The 12,771-nt window shown below is 48.1% G+C and overlaps 1 protein-coding gene across 1 annotated transcript; it reads left to right on the top strand.

Moving 5' to 3' along the window:
• Positions 1–645: 645 nt before the first annotated feature.
• On the top strand, positions 646–1,755 carry LOC138372986 (uncharacterized). Its single transcript, XM_069339028.1, has one exon. It carries the CDS (start codon positions 646–648, stop codon positions 1,753–1,755), a length of 1,110 nt encoding a protein of 369 aa, XP_069195129.1.
• The last annotated feature ends 11,016 nt before the right edge of the window (positions 1,756–12,771 follow it).

The following is a 12,771-nucleotide window of genomic DNA, read 5'->3' on the forward strand; positions in this document are numbered from 1 at the left end:
GGAGGGGGGGAGAGGGGCGGGGGGGGGAGAGGGGCGTGGGGGGGGGGGAGAGGGGCGTGGGGGGGGGGGGAGACGGGGTGCGGGTAGAAGTCCTGGGAGGGGGAAGAGAGTGAGGTGGAGGTGGAAGGGATCTATATCGTGGGATGTAAAGTAAATACTTGATCAAAAAGGAGTTCGAGTTACGTGGATGGCGAAGATGAGGAGCAAGGAGATGAGAGGATGGGAAAGGGGACGGGAAGGGAGGTGGGAAAAGGAGGCAAACCGAAAGTAGAAACAATTTGGCAGTGGATGCAGCTTCTAGAGGCTGCATTCTGGTGATGGTAAGTAGTTGACCTGGGCGTTAGACTCACACGCACGCACGCACACACACACACACACACACACACACACACACACACACACACACACACACACACACACACACACACACACACATGGTTTAATGGACAATGCTTAGAGGCAAAAAGAAGTAAAAGAGCTCAGAAAAAATACTGAGAGGACAGAACAGAGGAGAACCTCGACCTGTATACAAGAGTGAGGAATGAATGCTCAGGATTTGGGAAAGCAGCAGAAGAGTATTTAAATGATTTAGCACCCAAGGCCAAGGATCAGCCTCAACTACTATAGAGCCACATGAGGAAGACGATGTTGGTAAATGAGCATGTGATCAGGCTACCCAAAAGAGGAGGCCGCTACCCAAAAGAGGAGGCTGCTACACAAAAGAGGAGGCCGCTACCCAAAAGAGGAGGCTGCTACCCAAAAGAGGAGGCCGCTACCCAAAAGAGGAGGCTGCTACACAAAAGAGGAGGCCGCTACCCAAAAGAGGAGGCCGCTACCCAAAAGAGGAGGCTGCTGCACAAAAGAGGAGGCCGCTACCCAAAAGAGGAGGCTGCTACCCAAAAGAGGAGGCCGCTACCCAAAAGAGGAGGCTGCTACCCAAAAGAGGAGGCCGCTACCCAAAAGAGGAGGCTGCTATACAAAAGAGGAGGCCGCTACCCAAAAGAGGAGGCCGCTACCCAAAAGAGGAGGCTGCTGCACAAAAGAGGAGGCCGCTACCCAAAAGAGGAGGCTGCTGCACAAAAGAGGAGGCCGCTACCCAAAAGAGGAGGCTGCTACCCAAAAGAGGAGGCCGCTACCCAAAAGAGGAGGCTGCTACCCAAAAGAGGAGGCCGCTACCCAAAAGAGGAGGCTGCTACACAAAAGAGGAGGCCGCTACCCAAAAGAGGAGGCCGCTACCCAAAAGAGGAGGCTGCTGCACAAAAGAGGAGGCCGCTACCCAAAAGAGGAGGCTGCTACCCAAAAGAGGAGGCCGCTACCCAAAAGAGGAGGCTGCTACCCAAAAGAGGAGGCTGCTACCCAAAAGAGGAGGCTGCTACCCAAAAGAGGAGGCCGCTACCCAAAAGAGGAGGCCGCTACCCAAAAGAGGAGGCTGCTACCCAAAAGAGGAGGCCGCTACCCAAAAGAGGAGGCCGCTACCCAAAAGAGGAGGCTGCTACCCAAAAGAGGAGGCCGCTACCCAAAAGAGGAGGCTGCTACCCAAAAGAGGAGGCCGCTACCCAAAAGAGGAGGCCGCTACCCAAAAGAGGAGGCTGCTACCCAAAAGAGGAGGCCGCTACCCAAAAGAGGAGGCTGCTATCCAAAAGAGGAGGCCGCTACCCAAAAGAGGAGGCTGCTATCCAAAAGAGGAGGCCGCTACCCAAAAGAGGAGGCTGCTACCCAAAAGAGGAGGCTGCTATCCAAAAGTTATTGAGTTAAATAAGAGTTATTTGACAAGATAACAACTGTCTTAACAGGATAGAGAAGGCTGGGCAAACTGCATTTTCCTGGATTGCCAGAAAGCCTTTGACACTGTTCCTCAGAAGCGTCTCCTATGGAAACTCGATGAAGCAGATTTAGGTGTCGAAAAAAAATACTAAAATGGGTGAAGGGGTTCCTTTCAGGAAGAAGGCAAAGAGTCATAGTAAGAGGAGCGCTGTCAAAATAGAGAAAGGTAACGAGTGGAGTACCTCAAGGTTCGGTACCAGGGCCTAACTTGTTCCTAATATATGTAAATGATCTAACAGATTAAGTAAACTCATTCTTATCCATGAGTTTACTTGTATCATATTGAAGTATGATATATATTTAGCTGAGGATGCTAAACTAATGAGGCGAATCAGAACTGAGGAGGATTACAAACCACTGCAAGATGACCTAGACAATCTCCAGAGATGGTCTGAAAAATGGCTACTAGATTTTAACCCTGACAAATGTAGGGTTATGAGCATAGGAGTTGGAGCAAGAAGACCTCACATACAGTAGAGGGTTATCTTGAGGTTATCTTGAGATGATTTCGGGGCTTTAGTGTCCCCGCGGCCCGGTCCTCGACCAGGCCTCCACCCCCAGGAAGCAGCCCGTGACAGCTGACTAACACCCAGGTACCTATTTACTGCTAGGTAACAGGGGCATTCAGGGTGAAAGAAACTTTGCCCATTTGTTTCTGCCTCGTGCGGGAATCGAACCCGCGCCACAGAATTACGAGTCCTGCGCGCTATCCACCAGGCTACGAGGCCCCTCCACCAGGCTACGAGGCCGAAGGGAAGGAAACTTCCAACTTCTGAAAAAGAGAAAGATTTAAGAGTGGACATAACTCAAGATATACCACGAGACAGACACATCAGCAGAATAACAAGGGGCGCATACGCCACACTGACAAACGTTTGGTTATATGCAGGCGATGAGTCACAATAACGTGGCTAAAGTATGTTGACCAGACCACACACTAGAAGGTGAAGGGACGACGACGTTTCGATCCGTCCTGGACCATTCTCAAGTCGATTTGGTTATACCCTCCGAAGCGCTGTTTAAATCCTTTGTCAGACCTGTTATCGAATATGCTGCTCCAGCATGGAACCCCCTACCTAACGAAGCACAAAACTTAACAAAAAATGTCCAAAAATATGAAACAGGACTCGTTCCTGAGCTAAGGGGACTAAGCTATGAAGAAAGAATGAGGGAACTGGACCTCTCTACACTGGAGGAAATAAGGAATAGAGCAGACATAATAACAACGTACAAGATACTAAGGGGGATTGATAAAGCAGATATAGAAGCAGTCTTTATATTATGGAACAATAGAACGAGAGGACATAACTGGCAACACAAGTCACAACGATGTCACATAGGACTTTTTATATTTTAAAAATAATAAAACAATGAAACGAACTATAGATAACGAAGCTGTTGAAGCCAATTTAACACACAAATTTTAATATAAATATGATAAGAAAACGAGAACAAAAATCACTGCATTGAACTAATGATGGCCGAAAGACGAAGCCTACGAGCAGATGTTCGATCCCGCAAGCTCCCCGATCCTCACATACATGATCCACTCTCACTCAACCCTTGACAAAAAAAACAAAAAAAAACAGGGAGGATTGACTGGGAACTAATCCATAACCCCTATTCACCCACAAGGTAATTGGCGTGTCATGTTGCTGGAAAAAAACTGGCAGGGTAAAGCTTACCAAGAGCTGTGGGGGAGGGAAAGTTCTCAGCCTGCTAACACGAGGCAGAGTTCTCCTGCTGCTGTACCCCTGTGTGAGGGTGGGTGGGACCATGGGAGGGGGGGAGTGTGGGGAGGGACCATGGGAGAGGGAGGGAGTGTGGGGAGGGACCATGGGAGAGGGAGGGAGTGGGGGAGGGACCATGGGAGAGGGAGGGATGGAGGGGGAGGATATAGAGGCTGTGATATAGAGGGCTATAATGGCGGAGGCCGCCGGGGTCACCCAACTGATTTATAAAGTTCCGTCCATTTTTCAGACTGTGGTTTATGGAGGCGTGAAATATGCGGGTTAAACCTTGCTTTCCCGCGTGTAGACCCCCCCCTCCCGCCCCTCCCCCCTTGAGCTAGGGGGGTGGGTGGGGTGGGGGGGGGACGCTCAACAAGGTCCCACATACTCACACCCACACATCAATAAACCTCGTTAAACCACCTTCTCCCAACCATTTACGAATGAAGTTTTTGTTTTATTTGATTTTATTTATTTACCTGGGAGACACGGCCTCCTCCCAGGCCAGAGGTCAACTGTCAACACCATGGCATCAGGAGCTCTGGGAGACACGGCCTCCTCCCAGGCCAGAGGTCAACTGTCAACACCATGGCATCAGGAGCTCTGGAAGACACGGCCTCCTCCCAGGCCAGAGGTCAACTGTCAACACCATGGCATCAGGAGCTCTGGGAGACACGGCCTCCTCCCAGGCCAGAGGTCAACTGTCAACACCATGGCATCAGGAGCTCTGGGAGACACGGCCTCCTCCCAGGCCAGAGGTCAACTGTCAACACCATGGCATCAGGAGCTCTGGGAGACACGGCCTCCTCCCAGGCCAGAGGTCAACTGTCAACACCATGGCATCAGGAGCTCTGGGAGACACGGCCTCCTCCCAGGCCAGAGGTCAACTGTCAACACCATGGCATCAGGAGCTCTGGGAGACACGGCCTCCTCCCAGGCCAGAGGTCAACTGTCAACACCATGGCATCAGGAGCTCTGGGAGACACGGCCTCCTCCCAGGCCAGAGGTCAACTGTCAACACCATGGCATCAGGAGCTCTGGGAGACACGGCCTCCTCCCAGGCCAGAGGTCAACTGTCAACACCATGGCATCAGGAGCTCTGGGAGACACGGCCTCCTCCCAGGCCAGAGGTCAACTGTCAACACCATGGCATCAGGAGCTCCGGGAGACACGGCCTCCTCCCAGGCCAGAGGTCAACTGTCAACACCATGGCATCAGGAGCTCTGGGAGACACGGCCTCCTCCCAGGCCAGAGGTCAACTGTCAACACCATGGCATCAGGAGCTCTGGGAGACACGGCCTCCTCCCAGGCCAGAGGTCAACTGTCAACACCATGGCATCAGGAGCTCTGGGAGACACGGCCTCCTCCCAGGCCAGAGGTCAACTGTCAACACCATGGCATCAGGAGCTCTGGGAGACACGGCCTCCTCCCAGGCCAGAGGTCAACTGTCAACACCATGGCATCAGGAGCTCTGGGAGACACGGCCTCCTCCCAGGCCAGAGGTCAACTGTCAACACCATGGCATCAGGAGCTCTGGGAGACACGGCCTCCTCCCAGGCCAGAGGTCAACTGTCAACACCATGGCATCAGGAGCTCTGGGAGACACGGCCTCCTCCCAGGCCAGAGGTCAACTGTCAACACCATGGCATCAGGAGCTCTGGGAGACACGGCCTCCTCCCAGGCCAGAGGTCAACTGTCAACACCATGGCATCAGGAGCTCTGGGAGACACGGCCTCCTCCCAGGCCAGAGGTCAACTGTCAACACCATGGCATCAGGAGCTGCCTCGTATGGGCCAATAGGCCTTCTGCAGCTACCTTTATTCTTATGTTCTTATGACATGGTAACTACCCTTAACTAGCCTTGTGTATGCTGGAGAACAACCGTTGGTCCAGTTAATCTCACCGTGTCCCACGTGTATGCCATTACACGTCCACTAAACCATGTAAAACATTTATAATTCTTTGTATTTACAAACAAATTAAAACAAGCAACAAAGTTATTTTGGTGTCGCTAGTGTGAGCACTCGGAAGGAGCCGGTCGGCCGAGCGGACAGCACGCTGGACTTGTGATCCTGTGGTCCCGGGTTCGATCCCGGGCGCCGACGAGAAACAATGGGCAGAGTTTCTTTCACCCTATGCCCCTGTTATCTAGCAGTAAAATAGGTACGTGGTTGTTAGTCAGCTGTCACGGGCTGCTTCCTGGGGGTGGAGGCCTGGTCGAGGATCGGGCCTCGGGGACACTAAAAAGCCCCGAAATCATCTCAAGATAAGAGCCCTTGGGTCTCTGGTGATGTCAATGAGCCTGGAACCCAATTCTTTGAGGAATCCTAAAGCACTCCTACCCCAGGGGCCATGTGTCTCAGACGCTATGGGAACAAAGGTGTACTGACTGTACCTTGATTTTGTACGCCTGTACTTGATTGATTTTGCTGTTTCCCTGTGGTTGGCCGCCCCACCCGCTTCAGCACCGAAGCGTATGTAGGTGTCAGCCAGGGTGGATACACACGTGTAGTCCCACACCAGCTGTCTGCCCCTTTTCCAGGGGTATATTGTGATACCATCAGGACTTAGCGCTGGGTCATCCGGGTTTTGGCCTCCTAGGATGCGAGGTTCTCTCTCCGCTGGGCACTGAGCTGAGACAAGACTCCTCTTGGTGATGTCATTGACCTCGTTGTGTCTTACATGCCAACCCTTGGATTTTCTGCAGTGCAACCCATGCAGTCCATATTGGTCTGCTTCCACCCTGTTGCAAATACACTTGTATTCAGTGTGAATTGGTGCACCAAGGCGGAGGGCCACTGCTACACGGAGGGATTCTGGATCTAGACGTGTGCCCATTGCCGACATGGGTACTGCCAGGAGGTAGTCTCCTGCATGGGGGGCACGCACTGCTCTGAGGCGGGCTTTCTCCTTATCTGATATTACAACGCTGAGCATGGCATCAGCTGTTTTTTCCACAAAAGGATGGTCCCAGCTGGACTGTTTATGTTTTTTTTTATATATGATAGGAGCTGAAGCTGCTAGAGCATCTCACTGATTTGAACATTCAGTGAAAGCAGGATCGTATATTCCTGCTAAATCACTCAGGGGTTCAGGTAGGATATCTCTTACGAGGTCGTGCGATGCATGGGAGGAAAAGAACGCTGGTAGAGCAATCTGGGAGGCTGTGCGGACACCAAGGCCGCCGAGTCTTACAGGGAGGGTTGCTTGCTCCCACTGCGAGTCGTCCAACGGAAGGTTCAGGACTTTCACCAGCATGGACTTCAGAAAGGTGTCATACACATTTAATTTGGGGCTTATGTAGGATGGAGAACATCTCAGAAAGTAAGTCAGTTTAGGGAGAGATAAGCATCTTGTGAGGAGGACGAGAGCATCATGGGCATAAATCTTGTCACTTCTGTCTAACATTCTCCTTAGGTCAGTGATTTTTGCCTCCAGGACCTCCTCCATTGTTTGCGGGCCTCTAAGTACACACACACACACACACACACACACACATATATATATATATATATATATATATATATATATATATATATATATATATATATATATATATATATAAAGTGAGTGAAGGTGGGGAGGAAGAGAGTGAGAGGCTGGTCATTAGGGTGGCCGATGTACGTTAATATGCGGAAACGAGTCTGGATTTTTCACCTTCAGTCAGAAACTTGGCTGTGAATATTTTTTATTAGAATTAATAGTAAGAGATAATTCGGAAAGTTCTAACTTCCTTCAACTACCAAACTTAGCTAAGGAATGCATAATTTCATCTCCACAGTGAGCGCTCAAAAATCGCGAGGCTAAGGACCGGTGTTGACTTGAAGAAAGATGCTCTTCTGAATGTTAATGTTGACTGTGTCCTCCACTCTCACGTCTCCTTACTCTCCCTTCCTCTCCCTCACACACTCCTCATTGCCTCTCACTCTCCCTCCCTCCCCTTAAACTCTCACTCTCCCTCCCTCCTCTTAAACTCTCACTCTCCCTCCCTCCTCTTAAACTCTCACTCTCCCTCCCTCCTCTTAAACTCTCACTCTCCCTCCCTCCCCTTAAACTCTCATCACTGTCTTCTTCTCTCCCCTTATCTCTCATCTCCCTACACTTTCCTATCTATCGGCCACATCTCCCTATCCCTCTCTCCTATTCTCCCTCATTCCTCCCCCTCTCCTCATCTTTCCTCACGCGAGCGTTCTCTCTCTCTCTCTCTCTCTCTCTCTCTCTCTCTCCCTCCAGCCACACGACCCGACTCGCTTCCAGTTGGACGAGCAAGTGTTCTTTGCCTTCTCGCAGACGTCCCTGCGGCGGCCTCTGCTCTTCTTGCGCCTTCTCCTTTGTCTTTGTTGCCGAGTCTGGCTGTCCTTGTTGGAGGAACGCCTTCCCCCTCTCTCCCTCCCTCTCCTCCTTCCCCCTCTCCTCCTTCCCCCTCTCCCTCCGTCTCCTCCTTCCCATTAAACCACTTGTCTGTTTTTCCGGGTTGGCCGAAGGACCTTGCAGGTAGCTGTGGTATGTCAGTCTTTGCTTGAGTTAATAGACCGTAGGGTGGTGGCTGTTAGTCGTGTCTGTCAGTGTGTCATAGTGGGAGATGGCGATAATGGCAGCTCCTGGTTATATATCAGTACTCTAGTTAAAGGTTTACATAGGGCAAAAATGTTCGTCACTCCTATCTTCCTACACACACACACAATATATATATATATATATATATATATATATATATATATATATATATATATATATATATATATATGTCGTACCTAGTAGCCAGAACGCACTTCTCGGCCTACTATTCAAGGCACGATTTGCCTAATAAGCCAAGTTTTCCTGAATTAATATATTTTCTCTAATTTTTTTCTTATGAAATGATAAAGCTACCCGTTTCATTATGTATGAGGTCAATTTTTTTTATTGGAATTAAAATTAACGTAGATATATGACCGAACCTAACCAACCCTACCTAACCTAACCTAACCTATCTTTATAGGTTAGGTTAGGTAGCGGAAAAAGATAGGTTAGGTTAGGTTAGGTAGGTTAGGTTGCCGAAAAACAATTAATTTAGGAAAACTTGGCTTATTAGGCAAATCAGGCCTTGCATAGTAGGCTGAGAAGTGCGTTCTGGCTACTAGGTACGACATATATATATATATATATATATATATATATATATATATATATATATATATATATATATATATATATATATATATATATATATATATATTGGAAGCAGACTTTTTAAACATGTTTCGTTGAAAAAACAGAAAGTTTCAGATTTATGATTCTGGCAGGAATCTTCTCGATATTCCTTATGTTTTTCTTCACTGAAGCAGGAAGATTAAAAATTAAATCTCCAAAGTGAATTTTGATTAATTGCGTCTGACGGCTAGTGATGTGTTTCGTAAGGTCTCTCCTCACATTCTCAAAGACAAAATCTTCTGTTTTAGCTCCTGACTATATCCTCTAATGGTGAGGTGGTAGGTGACATGGATGGATGACATACATGGGTTATTAATGGGGTCCCATATAATGGATCTAATGGGGATAGTAAAGTGAGTGAGTGACATGATGGCAGCTTATGGTCTTCTGGTTTCTTCTGTTCCTGTTGCAGGGTCATTCGGTCCTGCATTGGCCCGGGTCTTGAAGTGGGTAGAGTGTAACTGTGTGTTAACTGGTTATTGATTGCTGGCCTAAATTTCTTGATATGCAGCGCTTCACTGATGATTAATCTGCTATTGTCAATTGTATAGAATAATTGACAGACCAGACCGTCTTGGTCTGGAAGATGACAGAGTGTAGCTGGGTGTTGAGGCTTGGCTGAACTTGCTGGATGAGCGGCGCCTCGCCGGTGTCCAGTCTTCGGTCGTGACTGTACCTGTCCATTATTTTTGTGTTGGCAGAATAGTTCTGGTGATGATCTGGTTGAGTAGAGACTCTAATATGTTCCTTAGCGAAGCCTTGTTGCTTGTGTATTGCCAGGCAGCTTGAGAGAGATGTTGTTGTCTGGCTTTGTAATGAGATAATTGGAACGATCTAAATTTTTAGCGATTTTTTTTTCTAAAAAAAAAACGTGCCGGACCAACCGGGCTGTGGTGGGTATGTGGGCCTGCGGGCCGCTCCAAGCAACAGCCAGGTGGACGAAACTCTCACAAGTCAAGCCTGGCCTCAGGCCGGGCTTGGGGAGTAGAAGAACTCCCAGAACCCCATCAAGCAGGTATCAAGCAGGAGTTTCACATCGCCCACTTGGCATAGAAAACGTTTGTCTCTTTCAAGGCGCTTCGTTTAGTGTCGGGAGAGTTCTTCGTGACCATGATGGCGGTCTTCTTGCTCTTGAAGTATATCATTAGCACTGTCTTCAGGTTAGTGTTGGAGGGATAATGTCCTTCAGTGACTCTTTCTTCCGTTTTGTCGGTCGTAAAAAAGACATTCCTGTGGAATTTCTTTTAACAGCACAAGCGTCGTCGGAAGACCCAACATATGTTGGGTCTCATGTACACTTTGACTCATCTCGTCATCAAAGGGTAAAGCAACCTGTATTTTTTTTTTCGATGTTTCTGAGGGCTCTTAAGGCCATGTAGTCCTGAGCTTATAGATGATGAAATTAGTGCCATGTATGACTTAGGTTTCAATTTAAAATACCGTAAGTCATTTATTGATAAAGCTAGTCAAGTTGCTCGTAACACTTTCTTTAGTTAGTTATTAAGTGGTCCAAGGGCGCCTCTAGGTCCCCCAGGAGCACGGGTACTAGAGCTACTGCTCAAAGAATCTAGTATGCTTATTGCTTCAGATTTTCCACGAAGCACTTTAAAGTTAAATTATAAAAGTTACACATGTATCCCCCGGGCCCAGGGTGGGGTGGAGGGGGGGGGGGGGAAAGTTGTGGGCCGGGACATTTTTCTCACTTTTCGTAACTAACAGAATTCATTTGTTTTCCTCTGAACAAGTGGCCGCAATGTTCCCTGCAATAATTTGCATACGGCACAGAGGGCAAACTGGCAAAGGTTTACACCTATTATAGAAATGTGGGTGTAGTTATATGTGTGGGTCGAGTGCTAGCTCCTCAGCCCCGGCCTTGTCGCTACCTTACTCTCCTTCCTACCTTGTCATAATTCCGAGGATCAACGTCCTCACTGCCTATGAGCCAGACCCCCCCAACTAACCTATATTCGTCCTGTACCACAGACCATTCACCTTGCAAACTTTAGGCTATAGGCGCCCAAGTTAATATAGCATCATATTATTATGTCGTCCATTGAAAAACCTGATTAACATCAGATTTGGAGGTTTGCGGTGTCCTGTATATTGTCTACTCTCATGAATACCCTAGTTTGGTCAACACAAATATCATAGTGTCATCTGCAAATGATGATACAGTAGTATAGTTTGTATCCTTGTTTATGTCCGATGTGATGATATGAGTCATTGAATATAAGTGCATGTAAACACTGGTTTACATGCAATTTTATGAAGCTAATACGAGAGCTGATCAATACAATTCATTGTAATAAAGATTGTATAGGCGCATACAAGCGTGTATGTTTTTGGTGTATTGTTTAGGGTTAAACTTTCAAAGAGGTTGTTTGTTGTTCTTGTTACTAAGCTCTCTAACACAAACAAATATATACAAATTGATGTAGTTATTTTGTATTCAAATAAAATTAAGTGATATTACAGTTACAAGTTTCACGCCTTGGCCGGGAATCGAACCCGGCCAACGATACCCAAGCGCTGTCCACTCAGCCGCGAGGCCCCAATGTGTGTGTGTGCGTGTTAGAGAGAAATATATGTAGCAGGCATTATAGAGCAAAAATTGATTGATTAGAGAGGCGGGGACCAAGAGCTAACAGCATGATTCTGCAGTCACAAATAGTAAATACTTTGTGTATTTATTTTTTGTATAAACTATTGTATATAATATTTAGAATCTAGTTGTAAGTTATTTCAAAGCGTTATATGACAAAGAGTGCTGGGAAGACGGGACACCTCGAGCGTAGCTCTCATTCTGTAACTACACAATTACACACACACTACGGGGCCTCGTAGCCTGGTGGATAGCGCGCAGGACTCGTAATTCTGTGGCGCGGGTTCGATTCCCGCACGAGGCAGAAACAAATGGGCAAAGTTTCTTTCACCCTAAGTGCCCCTGTTACTTAGCAGTAAATAGGTACCTGGGAGTTAGTCAGCTGTAACGGGCTGCTTCCTGGGGTGTGTGTGTGTGGTGTGGGGAAAAAAAAAAAGTAGTTAGTAAACAGTTGATTGACAGTTGAGAGGCGGGCCGAAAGAGCAAAGCTCAACCCCCGCAAAAACACAACTAGTAAACACACACACACACACACACAAAGAGATGCCAGAGATATCATTTTTTCAGTCAATCTCTCAATAAGTAGAACAGGTTAGACATGGAAATCGTTAAGGCAAAATAAAGGCGCCAATAATCAAATAACGTTGGGAAGGCGAGGCTAGGAGTCTAGCTGGACCCCAGCAAGGACACGTAGACGAGTACAGAGTCGCGTGCCGGCACCAGAGGGAGCTAGGAGGGCGCCGTGGCGGAGAAGAGGCCCATGCAGTGGACCTCATTAAGACCTCGGGGGCGGGGGCCGTCGCCTTGAGCCAAGCCACAAACTGGCGGGAATTCCTGGTTGACGCGTCGCGCTCCTCGCCCGCCACTCCGAATTAAACGACCTGATCCAATCGTTTTATTGTCTCGTTTGCATTCCTTATCGAAAGTGTTACAGATGCGATATTGCAAGCCAGCGGGAATATTGCAACGAGTTAGAGGTGCTAGGAGTGTACCCTCTGATTTATTTGGGCTCTAATTGCAGAGACCCCAGTCACTGCACCCCTCCTCAGACCCCACCCCCCACCCCGGTGCTGCTACTGCAGCGTGTGTGCTGGGGGGGTTGCGGGGAGGGAGGGGGCGAGGCAAGGATTGGGTGTAGGGAAGACATGAGGGAGGAGATAAAGGGAGGGGAAGAATGGGGGAGAGAAGAGAAGAGAAGAGAAGACCAGTGTTGTTCTAGAAAAGAGGAAAAAGAGAGAGAATGGAAAGAATAAATAAGATTCCAGTGAATGGTAATTGAATAAAGAATATTCCAGAAAAAAGAGAACTACGAAGCAGAGACAAGAATAACGTGAGATTACGAATACTAAGGGACGCCGTGAAGAGAGGAGGAGAAGAGACAAAGAACCACCAAAACATGAAGAGATCATATGAAGGAGAGCA

This window comes from Procambarus clarkii, chromosome 40 (assembly GCF_040958095.1).
Source record: "Procambarus clarkii isolate CNS0578487 chromosome 40, FALCON_Pclarkii_2.0, whole genome shotgun sequence".
In the NCBI taxonomy this organism is placed as follows: domain Eukaryota; kingdom Metazoa; phylum Arthropoda; class Malacostraca; order Decapoda; family Cambaridae; genus Procambarus; species Procambarus clarkii.